The sequence below is a fragment of the Bubalus kerabau genome, chromosome 19, assembly GCF_029407905.1.
Source record: "Bubalus kerabau isolate K-KA32 ecotype Philippines breed swamp buffalo chromosome 19, PCC_UOA_SB_1v2, whole genome shotgun sequence".
Taxonomy (NCBI): Eukaryota; Metazoa; Chordata; class Mammalia; order Artiodactyla; family Bovidae; genus Bubalus; species Bubalus kerabau.
The window spans coordinates 48,243,589-48,256,290 of NC_073642.1; the positions used below are offsets into that span (position 1 = coordinate 48,243,589).

Sequence of the window (12,702 nt, forward strand, 5' to 3'; positions counted from 1 at the left end):
TGACACTTCTTTACAGAAATCTTAATATACTTATTTTTGATGTTACTGTTTTCTCAACATAGTTTTGGAGAATGCTGGTACTTTCGATGTGACCAGTTTCTTGATGGTCAGATTATTAAGAAAGGTGTATTTTAACGCACAAACTCCAAAATCTGAAATATATATTTACTTTTCAGTCATATAAGCTCTCTACTGCAAATTTTCTACATTTCAATACAGTTATTTATACATTTAATCAAGCTTTTATAAGTGTTCAGTCCTGAAGGCACTGTACGGAATATGCCTATAAAATACACAACAGTAAGGAAACAGATGACGTCCATTGTCAAACTGTGTCTGACTGTCTTACAAATTTAATAAAGATAAAAGTCATTAAGGACAGATTTATTAGGTACTTTACTACTGGCACTAATAAAATATTAAAGAGAAATTGTATTTTGGTTAGAAAGAACCTAAGACAGGCAATCAGATTCTCTTAATAAAAAAATGATTCGAATCTATTACAAAGCACCTCTACTAATTTTGAAATTTGTATGTGGAATTTTGCTGTAACCAAGAGCTGAAATCTAAGAACACTGCTTCTGTTGTGTTTGGTTATTCAATCAAGATAAGGTAAATATAAACAGACTGTGTAACACACTATCACCTGTAGTGAACTTAGAATTTAAAGCTTAAGGTACATGGCTACAAGAGGACTAGGGTGGGGTGGGCAGTAGGAATTGTTGGGGTGAAGTTTCTATAAACTGATAATATCTAAACAGTCAGATTGCTGTTTAAAAAAATTGTCTCACCATGTATGACCTTTGATATTGTTGTCATGCATTTTACTTTTACATAGGTATACAATAATAATTTAATTATTGTTTTTGTTTTGAATAATTAACTACTTTTAAAGTGATTCAAAAAGTAAGAACAACATTATTTTCTATTTACCCACGTATTTACATTTCTAGTACTCTTCTTGTAGATCCAAGTTTCCACCTGCTACCATTTTCTTCCTTCCTGAAGTAGTATCTTTTATAAAACACTGGGCTGTAAATAATGAATTCTTTCAGCTTTTGGATGTTTGAAAATGTCTCTGTCTTTTTTTAGCCTTCATTTTGTTGGGCAAAGAAAGTTTTTTTTCTGGTTATAGAATTCTAGGTTAACCTTTTGGAAAAATATTTTCAAGATGTTATTCTACTGTCTCTGGCTACTGTCATTTTAATTTTTGTTCTCTGCACATATGTCCTCTGGCTGCTTTAAGGATTTTACCTTCATTACTCGTTTTAGCCCATTTGATTGTGATGTGTTACAGATTTCTGCATGTTCCTGTGCATATTTGTTGAACTTCTTGGACTATAAGTTTATAATCTTCATCAATTTTTTTAAATTTTGGCTTTTTTCCCCAATACCATTTGTCCTCAAACTCTTTCCTCCCCCTCTAGAACTGCTACTTAATATATATTAGGCCACTTGAGGTTGTCCTAGGGCTCATTCATTCTTTGTTCATTTTGCCAGTGGCAGAGGAGTGTTTCTTTTTCCTCTGGGTGTTTTATTTTGAATACTTTCTATTATTTTGTCTTTAAAGTTACCGACCTTTTCTTTTGGAGTATCTAATGTACTCTTCTTAATTCCATCTAGAGCCTTTTACTTCACAAATATACTTCTCATCTCTAAAATTTTAAATTGGGGTCTTTTTAATGTCTTTCAAATCTCCTTAATTTTTTCATGCTTCGCACTGTTTTCTGGAATATGTGCTTGTCTGTTAATTGTATTATCTATTCTATTTCCAAGTCTGTTTCTATTGATTTCCTTATCATAAGTTGTTTTTTTTTAATTGAAGTAAAGTTGAAGTACATTTGATACTTTATAGTTGAAGCCTGATACAAGCCAGGCTTCAACAGTATGTGAACCATGAACTTCCAGATGTTCAAGCTGGATTTAGAAAAGGCGAGGAACCAGACATCAAATTGCCAACATCCACTGGATCATCAAAAAAGCAAGAGAGTTCCAGAAAAATATATATTTCTGTTTTATTGACTATGCCAAAGCCTTTGACTGTGTGGATCACAGCCAAACTGTGGAAAATTCTGAAAGAGATGGGAATAGCAGACCAGCTTACCTACCTCCTGAGAAGTCTGTATGCAGGTCAAGAAGCAACAGTTAGAACTGGACATGGAACAACGGATTGGTTCCAAATCGGGAAAGGAGTACGTCAAGGCTGTATATTGTCACCCTGCTTATTTAACTTACATGTGGAGTACATTATGCGAAATGCCAGTCTGGATGAAGCACAAGCTGGAATCAAGATTGGCAGAAGAAATATCAATAACTTCAGATATATAGATGACACCACCCTCATGGCAGAAAGTGAAGAAGAACAAAAGAGCCTCTTGATGAAAGTGAAAGAGCAAAGTGAAAAAGTTGACTTAAAACTTAACATTCAGAAAACTAAGATCATGGCATCTGGTCCCATCACTTCATGGCAAATAGACAGGAAAACAATGGAAACAGTGAGAGACTTTATTTTCTTGGGTTCCAAAATCACTGCAGATGGTAACTGTAGCCATGAAATTAAAGGATGCTTGCTCCTTGGAAGAAAATATATGACAAACCTAAACAGCATATTAAAAAGCAGAGATATTACTTTGCCAAAAAAGTTCAGTCTAGTCAAAGCTATGGTTTTTCTAGTAGTCATGTATGGATGTGAGAGTTGAACCATAAATAAGGCTGAGAGCCAAAGAATTGATGTTTTTGAACTGTAGGGTTGGAGGAGACTCTTGAGAGTCCCTTGAACTGCAAGGAGATCCAGCCAGTCCATCCTGAAGGAGATCAGCCCTGGGATTTCTTTGGAAGGAATGATGCTAAAGCTGAAACTCCAGTACTTTGGCCACCTCATGCGAAGAGTTGACTCATTGGAAAAGACTCTGATGCTGGGAGGGATTGGGGGCAGGAGGAGACGACAGAGGATGAGCTGGCTGGATGGCATCACCGACACAATGGGCATGGAGTTTGAGCGAACTCTGGAAGTTGGCGATGAACAGGGAAGCCTGGTGTGCTGTAGTCCATGGAGTCGCAAAGAGTCGGACATGACTGAGCAACTAAACTGAGCTGAACTGATAGTTGATTTACAATATTATATTAGTTTCAGGTGTAATCATAGTGGTTCAATATTTTATAGATTATATTCCATTTAAAGTTAACAAAAATAATAGCTATTTCCCTGTGCTATACAATCATGAGTTGTATTTTCCTGCTTTGTATGCTTGATAACTTGTTTTGGACGCAAGTCATTGTAAATTTTATCTTTTTGGGTGTTAGATATTTTTGTTTTTCATTAAAAATTTTGAAGTGTGTTCAGGGATGCAGTTACATGATTTGGAAACAGTTTTGATCCTTGCTAGTAGGTTTTAAGATTCAGTAGGTAGGACCAGAGAACCTTAAGTCCAGGGCTCATCCTCCCCCTCAGCTTAGGCCATCCCCTTCTGAATACCTGATGCCCTGTGCAGTGTGAGTTGGCTCTGCTCTGACTAGTCACACCTATGTGTGAGTTTGGGTCGTAGTTCTGCCTGCACCTCTCTAAAGTTCTAACCTTAGCCTTGGTAGTTTACTTACACAAGTCTGCTGGTCCATACTCAGAGGAAGACTCAAGGAATGCTCTGTAGCTCTTCCGAGCCCACTTGCTCTCGCTCTCTTTCTGTACAGCAACTTTTGTTCCAGAATCTACCCTCTCTAGTACTCTGACTGCAAATTCTAACCACCTTGACCTCCCCCAATTCTCAACTCTATGTTCTCAATTCAGGGAAGCTCCCAGACTCTGTTTTGGTCCTGCTCCCGCACTCTGCTCTGTAAACTCGCCATGTGATAAATCATCTTAGCGCTCCATTTCTTCCCCTTCTCTCTCGGATCACTGTCCTGTTTGCCTGTTGTCCCAAGTACAAAGACATTGATTCAGTATTTCCACCTGTTTTTGTGGTTTTGCTTTTGGTGGGTCTTTTTGTTTTGTTTTTAGGTTTTGGTTTGTTTGGGGGATTTTTCTTTTGTTTTTTGTTTGGTTAGTTGGTTGGTTAGTTGGTCGTTTGGTCATTTGCTTTTTTTTTTTTTAAGGTGGCGAGGGTAAATGTGGTCCCTGTTATTCCATCACGACCAGAAGTATACGTTCTCCTATAACTCTTACTAAAATGTCATCCTCTTAATGTCTAGCTTCCCTCACCCCTGTTGAGAAATCAACCATCCAGTCTTAATGTTCTTCTGAAAGTAAAATGTCTGTTTTCTCTGATTGTTTTTTAGATCTTTTTCATTGTTGGGTTTTGCGGACAGGGTGTTTTATTTTGTTTGGCAGGTTTTTTTTTTTTTTATTGATGGTCTTTGCTTGAGTTTGTAGACCTATTAAATCTCTGACTTCATATCTGTTGTCAATTTTAGGAAATCTTTGCTTAGTATATTTTTCTCCTTCCTTTTGTGACTCCAACTATATATATTTTTTCACTGTTCCCACATATATCTTCTGTATTTTCCTTTTTTTTATGTGCATTAGTTTTAAATTTTCAAAATTACCTGTCTTTTGTTTCACTAATCCTGTTTCCTGCTGTTAAAGCCATCTATTCAATTCTTAATTTCAGATTTTGTGTTTTTTAATTTACAGTCTTCCTCTTGGTGTTTTTGGTGCATTTCAATTCTCTGGTGAAATACTCATCTTTCTAAATATATTGTCTCCCCATTGCTTATAAGAAACTATAGTAACTTAGTTTCTATAAATTAGTAATTAAAAGTCCATACCTATTAACTCCAATATCTGCATCACCCCTGAGTCCTTAATATCTGTTTTGTTTCTAGGTGTCTAGATCCATGGTCCTCTCTTGGCATGCCTATTAATTGTTTGTTTAATATAAGACATCCTGAGCCTGCCAGGTACTTTTGCTTTCCACTAGAGAGAGCTTCATCTTTCCTCTATTGGAAAGACTGGGTGGATGTCCACCTTAATCCAGTCAAGTACGCTGAGTTGAAGCTGAGTTGAGTTTGAATAAGGCTCAGTTTTCTCTGGTTTGCCTCTTTTCCTATGGGGTAGCTCACTAGGCTTTCAGTGCTGAAAGTAATATCTTCACTTGAGTCCTTTAGATATTCTTATATGAGCTTTTTTAATCTTCCACCTAGGAGAGCCCAGAACTTGCCAAATACTTTGAAGGGGAAACTAGGCATAAAGCTCCAATACTTTGGCCACCTGATGCAAAGAGCAAACATTAGAAAAGACACTGATGCTGGGAAAGACTGAGGGCAGGAGGAGAATGGGGCAACAGAAAATGAGATGGTTGGATGGCATCACCAACTCAAGGGACATGAGTTTGAGCAAGCTCCAGCAGATAGGGAAGGAAAGGGAAGGCTGGCGTGCTATTGTCCACGGGGTTGCAGAGAGTCAGGCACAACTTAGCAACTAAACAACAACAAGGCGTGTGTCTCAGGCCCTTTGGTTTTCTAGGGCTCTCACTCCAACCCTGAGAGGTTGCCCAAAGTTCTGCTGGTTTCTTGGCTCTAACAGCAGCCTTCTGCCAGGACAAACCCAGAGCCAGCAGATGCTTCCAGGGGGAGAGCGGCTGCAGACCGCTAGTTTGCCTCTCAGCTCTCGCCTCTGGAGTCTTGGTTCCTCTAGCTGTCTTTGTTTCAGCCCTTCTCTGATTCTTTTAAACAAATATGTTTTGTATTTCATCCAGCTTTACTAGTTGTTCTTGCAAAGCATTGATCTGCCACAAATGACTCTGTTCTGTCTGGAAGCAGAATTCCAGTGCGTTTTTAATTTTTATTATTATAGTTTTCATTTCATGAAATTATATTTTGTTTATCCCCAAATCTGTTTGACCATTCTTGTGGTCTCTTGTTTCTCTCTCATATTTTCAACCCCTTTTTAATTTTCTTGTACATTTTAAATATGCTTATTCTATACTTAGGGCTTCCCTGGTGGGTCAGCGGTAAAGAATCCACCTGCCAATGGAGGAGACATGGGTTCAATCCCTGGGTTGGGAGGATCCCCTGAAGAAGGAAATGGCAACCCACTCCAGGATTCTTGCCTGGAGAACTGCATGGACAAAGCAGCCTGGACGGCTGCAGTCCATGTGATCACAAAAGGCTCAGACACAACTTAGCAACTAAACAAGAACAACAATTCTATACTTTTGACTATTTTACAATCTCAAATATTTATTGCTCCAATTTTAATATTATTTCTGCTAGCTACATTTAACTTGCCTCTTTTGATGTTTACTGATTCGTGAATATGAGCTTATATGTCTTAGAATTAGTTCCTATGGGAGTTTTCAGGCCTTAATTGAAGGTAGATTCCTTCATAGAGGCTTTGCATTTGCTTCTGCCTGGGAATAAGTACAGGCCTTAGCATACTTTAAGAACTTAATTTGAATTTTATTGGGCTGCTTAAATAATAATTTGGGATGAAAATTCATATGAAGGCTAGCTTGTGTTTATAAAATTCATAAGGGATTTTTTTTTCTATCTTCCATTCATAGTCTGAGTTTAAGAGTTCTCTTCGTGTGTGGGCCCTGGACTTTGTCCCCTGCTCCATTAGGAGGCCATGGAAAACCAGAGCTCAACCTCACCTTGATCATAAGTCAAATGCTCTCAAGGTAAAAACCTTGCCCTTCATGCTTCACATACCATTAAGGGTTCCCAGTTGTACTTAGATTTACTCTCTGTATTCCTTACCTACTTGCCAATGTAATGATGCATTTAAGAAGATGTTTCTCATTTTCTGTACAACATTTTTAGTTGTTCACTATGAGAGGTTCCGGGTCCTTCGTAGGAAACAGTAGCCAGGGCTGAATGTTATTAAATTTACACAAATACACACACACACACAGGTATAATTATACTGCTAATAAAATGTTCTGAATTTAGTATCACTTGTATACATGATTAAAATGAGTAGGTTATAAATTTACCTTCCAAGATCCATAATTGCAGCTCTTTGTCCCCACCAGTAACTACAAGCAGTTTTTCATTAAAGAAAAGAAAATGATTGAATAATCCAAATTAGCCTGGGCAAGAAAACTAACAGCTGCCTAAAAGGAAACGTTTGAGTTATGAGCCATGTGCCACTTTGGTTTATCTGCAGCCAAAAGGTTCAGAATCCTTATTCAATTAACCATGTTGCTTGGGAGGGCTTGGTTGCCCTGAATAAGAGCTGCCTGGTGATGAGTAAGAGGTATCCGTGACACACAAGTTCAGACCTTGCAACTCTGTTTTTGTTGTTTGAACTTTCTTCTCTGTTGTAGCTAGGGATCCGGTATGGAATTTAAACACTTGTGTGGTAACCCCATTCCTTCAGCCATTGTGTTGTTAAGCTCTAGCTAACGAACTTTTAACACTTGTTCCATGTCAGGTAAGACTTAGAAAACAGCAGCAGTCAACATTTCTGGCATTATAAATAAAACCATAGGCTATGTGTTTAGGAAAGTAAGATGCTGTTGCCTGTCTATTCCAACTGAACCCCACCCAAAAGTAGCCTTTATGATATATATGAAAAAATAAAAATAAACCAAGGTAGCACCTAAGAAAGCTTAAATTAAGAAGTGGCTTTTATTTAAAAGAAAAAAAAATGAAAGTTTCAAAATGTATGCCTATTTTAAAACTTAGGAACTTTGCATAAAATTGAGAAACCAAAATTACATAATATTTGCAAAGGTAAGAGCTGCCAAATGCAGCAGTCAAATAGACTTTGTCTCGTGTGGACTTTTCTTCCATGCCAACAGTTTTTGTTGCTTAGGGAGATCCTCCTGTAACGTCACAAAGAATGTTTCTCAAACTATATAGATTATGTACACATTGGCTTCTTAAAGACAGGTTTGATTTTAAATCTCTAAGCTTCATTTTGCTTCTAAACATACTTTTTTGAAACAAAAGCCAGGTGACTGAATTTTTTTTCCAACTTAAAAACAAGTTCTGAAGATAATTCTGGAGGAGAAAATTCAAATATAGTTTGAACAGCGATATAATAATTTTACATAAAATGTCTCAGTGTTATTGCTTTGAAGAATTATTCTGCTTGAATGTGTATGCATACTAATTAGTAATGTCTTACATCATAGTCTTCCCACTTTACAAAATTAGATTTGCTTTTTGCATCTTATTTTCTTAAGTTGTGGTCACACTACAAAGAGTAATTACTTGCTTTTATTTAGATGACAGACGAACGTGAATATGTAATCTTGTTTGTGAAATAGAAGTGAAGACAATCTTTTGAAATCAGAGGTTTCCTTTCAGTGAAGACCTCAAGCATATCATATAATTACTTATTTCTCCTTTTATAAAAATTGTAACAACTTTTTCAAGAATTATAGCTACCCTGTGTACTGTAAGTCTAAATATTACAGATATTATTGTCTTTAAGTTGCATTAAGACAAACAGTGGTTTTATCATTTCTAGAATCAATGAAGTGTGCATGTGTGTGCTTTTTATTTTTTTAGGTTTTAGGAAAGTTTTCTGGACCCATTTTTGGATTTTCTAAAAGAACTAATTGCCCAAATCATACTTTAAAGTTTTGATATGTTATTTTGCTTTTCTTTGGATAGCAAGAAAATTAATGAAAGTGACTCATTCATACTAATACCTTAGACCCTGTGCTCCTCTCCATTCTAGTTCCTACTCTGTACTGTTATTATTTAATTCATTTGCCATTTTTAGTCCTCTACTCAGTCAAAATCACCTTCACAAGTTTAACCTAATTTATCTTTCAAGAACACTTTCATACCACCTCCTAACATGAAGTTTTCCCTAATTTCCCGCTTGTACCCCACCACCAAGTAGAAGTCAGTCTCTTTTCTGTATGATTTATAGGTCTTCCTTCATCTCTATTAGGGCAGTTAATAAGTTTCCTCTTGTTTTATTATCCCTGTACTATCTCCCATTAGCATATAGCTTCTGGAAGCCAAAAATTCAGTCTTATATTTCTTTGCACAGGTAAATACTTAATCATTTTTGTTAATAATGAAGCCTAAATTTTCAAACTATATTTTTGTTTTTATAAACATCTATGTAATCTGTCTTTCTAAAAAATACATGCAATGGAAGATTAAGATTTGAGCACCTTTTTAAAAAATAGTGCTGATAAAATATACTGTTATGTTAAATTATCTAACACCTAGCCCATTACCAGGTGAGACATTGGGTTTACCTGAAGATTTTAACTTTTAATCATAATCGATTTAAAGTGAAGCGTTTTGGGGGTGGAGCGGGTATTTGCTTGTTTTATTTGGTTAGATTTGTTTTTTAATCAGAATTTCTTGCATTATTGTTCAATTTTGGTCCCATACAATCCAACATTTGAAATTTCACTCCATGATAAAGTGAAGATGGGGTTTTGTCATCTTGCGATGTTTACACAAAATTTCCAGACCACAAGAGAGGTCATTTAAATCTTTTTTGAACAACAGTAATAACTAAGTTGTTTTCTGGAACCAAGTATGTTAGAATGCAAAAAGAAGGAGAAGGCAAGCAGTGTATAAACCAGGGCATTCTCAGATGCTTTCTGATATTGCTTCAAGCTACTTTAAATCATGATTTCAAATTCAATAATTCCTTATTTCCTAAAAGTAACTGAAGTCTTCTGAATTCCAATTCTTTTGTTAAGTTTTCCTGAGATTTTATTTTCTGGTGCTTTATTATTCTTTCAATACCTAAGCCGTATTCTAAGATATAGTTTTGAGAGCAAAACTAAATTGTGTGTGACCATTACCCACCAAGCTAGAGCTTCAAAAATTTATATTTAGTTACAAATTTTATCTCTAGTCTCCACCAATTTTCATCATGAACCTTGTTGAGTGAAGATCCTAAAGCTTAAAAAATACCTACCTTTCTTCAATAAATAAGTTAATTATATCAAAGGCTTTTTGAAATGCTTAAGCATAGAATATTCACTGCATACTACTTGTATGACCATGACATTAACACACTGAAAAGCTTTGAGTTCCCTAAAGAAGACTTTCATAAATCTTTGCTAGCTGTGTCTAATCAAATTACATTTTTCAAGACAGTATGCCCTTCTCTGAAATTGTTTCTTGTATATACCTCACACACAAAGTTAACTGTGTTGGTTATAATTGGCTGTCAGCAGAGAGGCTCACTTTTGATAACATTATTTTGTTCATAATTTTCTAGGAAATACAGCTTCTTTCCTCACCAAGGAATAGTAAACCCAAACTACCAACATTGTCTACCATGTTGAAAAAGTAAAAATTTATAGTGCTCAAATGCTGGTACATAGCCAAATGAATCATCTTTGTCTTAAAGTAGCAAAAAGGGTAAGACACCACTTATGTTAAGACTTAATTTTCATGAAACTCATCAGATAAGAAGTGAAAATGCTATAGAATCTTGGCTTTTGTCTTGAACATCTGAAGTCCTCTTAGCTAGTAATTTTTTACTTAGATTTATATGTTTAATCCTAGGATCTCCCATCTCTTTGAAATAGTTAATTAAAACATAATCACCTTATAGAACTTTCACATTAGAAATGAGAAAAAAAGGAATAAGTTTCATAATATGACACAAGCAGGCATTTTCAAAGCTAGATGTACAACTGTGTGTCTATTCCTAAACTTCTGCTTCCCTGTTTCTGTTAAGAGCTGAAGCTTGTGCCATCATGGTTAATGTTTTGACAGATTTTATCATAAACCTTGCTGTTGTACATTTGCCTTGAGCCAAAATTAACATGTTGTAAGCTCAGAAACAGTTTTTGCTGTTAGTGACCAAAAGAGGAAATCAATTATGCTGTTTTGAAGGATAGGAGTAGAGAGTTTAACTCTTTAAAAGTTACTTGAAATTTGAGAAATATTCTCAGTTTTTATTCTGCGACCTCTCAGTTGTTAATAAAACATGCATAAACACTTTTGTGATTCTCACAAAGGAGAATATACCAAAGAAAATATTACACAGCTTTAATATGCTCACTAAATTTCATCACCAAAATACTATCCCTAATTTTTTTTAATGAAAAGGTCCTTTGCTTTATTGTATGGAGTCAAAAATTTAAACCCTCAACATGTGATTGATTCAAAAATGATGAAGTAGCTACTTTGTTTTCAAATAATTTGTCAGAATGCAGTTCAGTTAGAACCTATTTTATGGTGTCTTATCATCTATTCTATAACTACTTGGAGTGTTTTATTAAACATACTCCCATCATTGCTATTCCTAACTCCTGCAGATCTAGAATTCTTTCCCTCTAAAACATCTTCAATGACCATGACCATTAATGTTTACTCATAAACTCATTTGTACACAGGCTAAATCATAGCATATCAGTGAAGAAAAAAAAGAGTTGTAACCCAGTCTTTACCCTAGAATAAATCAAATCAACAAATATTTATTGAATGTCTACTATGTGCAAATAGCCCTGACTGGTCAGCTTTTAAAAGCCATCCAACTTCTCACATTGACAAATCAAAGCATTATTATTTTTAAGTATCGCAGAGGCTGCTTCCATGTCCTTTAGGTGACAAAACTTCTGAGGATCCTGCAATTACTTAGGATGAAGACAGACAAGGAAGAGGAAGCTAATTGACAGACTGAGAAAGAAGAAAGGATAACCTAAAATATCACCAACAAATTGCATCATGTATGTATGTGTGTTTATGAGTTTATGTGTCTGAGCATGTATTATGTATATGTGTATATACACATATACACACAAAGAGAAGAATGACTGAATTTGGGGAAAATAGACTTTGTTAAGGTGACATAAAAATTTATATTTGAGTCCAGAGCTTTGCTTTAAAAATAAGCTTAATAATAGTTTGGCCAGTGTTAAGTTCTATGGTAGGACAAAACCAAATAAATCATAACAGAAAGATTATTCAACTTGGCCCCCCAGGTTCTAACAGCTAGATTTCCCTAAAGTCTATTAGGAGATGACTTCATCAGTCAATAGATTTGTAATAGAAGAAGTGATTTCTACAATGTTACTATAAAAAATTACTGTAGAGGCCTAAATATAAAGTTAATTTTATCATAAATAAGAGAAGCTACTTAAAAGCTCACTTCAAAGATTCTAATTGCTATCAGAAACTAAATAAATCTACCAGTTATGAGACAAATCTTGTATACTTTATACTATGTTATATATTATAGTTTTTATGCCATATATTATATTTTATGCTATAATGATCTATGCATTTCATTTTACTAATCTGTAAAAGATAAAATAATCCAATATCTACCCCCACCAAATAACTAAATGTGAAGTATAAAAAGGAGATTATTAGTAAAAGGTTCAGTTTTATCAAGTAGAATTAATCCTGGCTACTTTGCATATAAGGTATATATTAATATATATATATATATGTTGGTGACTGATGATACTGTCATTGACATTCTCATTTGAGATGTCTAATGTCAATTTAAAAATATTTGTTTAGGAGAACTAGTTTTCTGTTAATTTTGCTTCCTATTGTTAGACTAAGTTTAGTTTCTCATGAAAATCAAAGCAGATTCTTTTAAGCAGCAGCTTTTATTTTTCCTAAAATGCCTGAAATTAATATCTCAATTTTTCTATGGGGGAAAAAAAAACTGGTATTCCTCTATTATTCAAAGTTTATGCCTCTGTTATGAAATTGTTGATCATTCAGATGACTTTGAGGCAAAAGTTTCTTTTCATATCTTTTTAATAATTTGATAGATTTTCTCTGGTTGTAATTTATTTTCAAAGAATACCCTAA

The 12,702-nt window shown here is 35.0% G+C and overlaps 1 protein-coding gene across 1 annotated transcript in view; it reads left to right on the forward strand.

Moving 5' to 3' along the window:
* The window catches only part of MIPOL1 (mirror-image polydactyly 1), a 336,828-nt gene extending 325,063 nt beyond the window's left edge, over nucleotides 1–11,765 (forward strand). The window contains exon 12 of the mRNA XM_055556695.1: nucleotides 11,451–11,765. Coding sequence (XP_055412670.1) covers nucleotides 11,451–11,484 — 34 coding nt within the window. The 3' untranslated portion in view covers nucleotides 11,485–11,765. The remainder of the gene's footprint in view (nucleotides 1–11,450) is intronic.
* The last annotated feature ends 937 nt before the right edge of the window (nucleotides 11,766–12,702 follow it).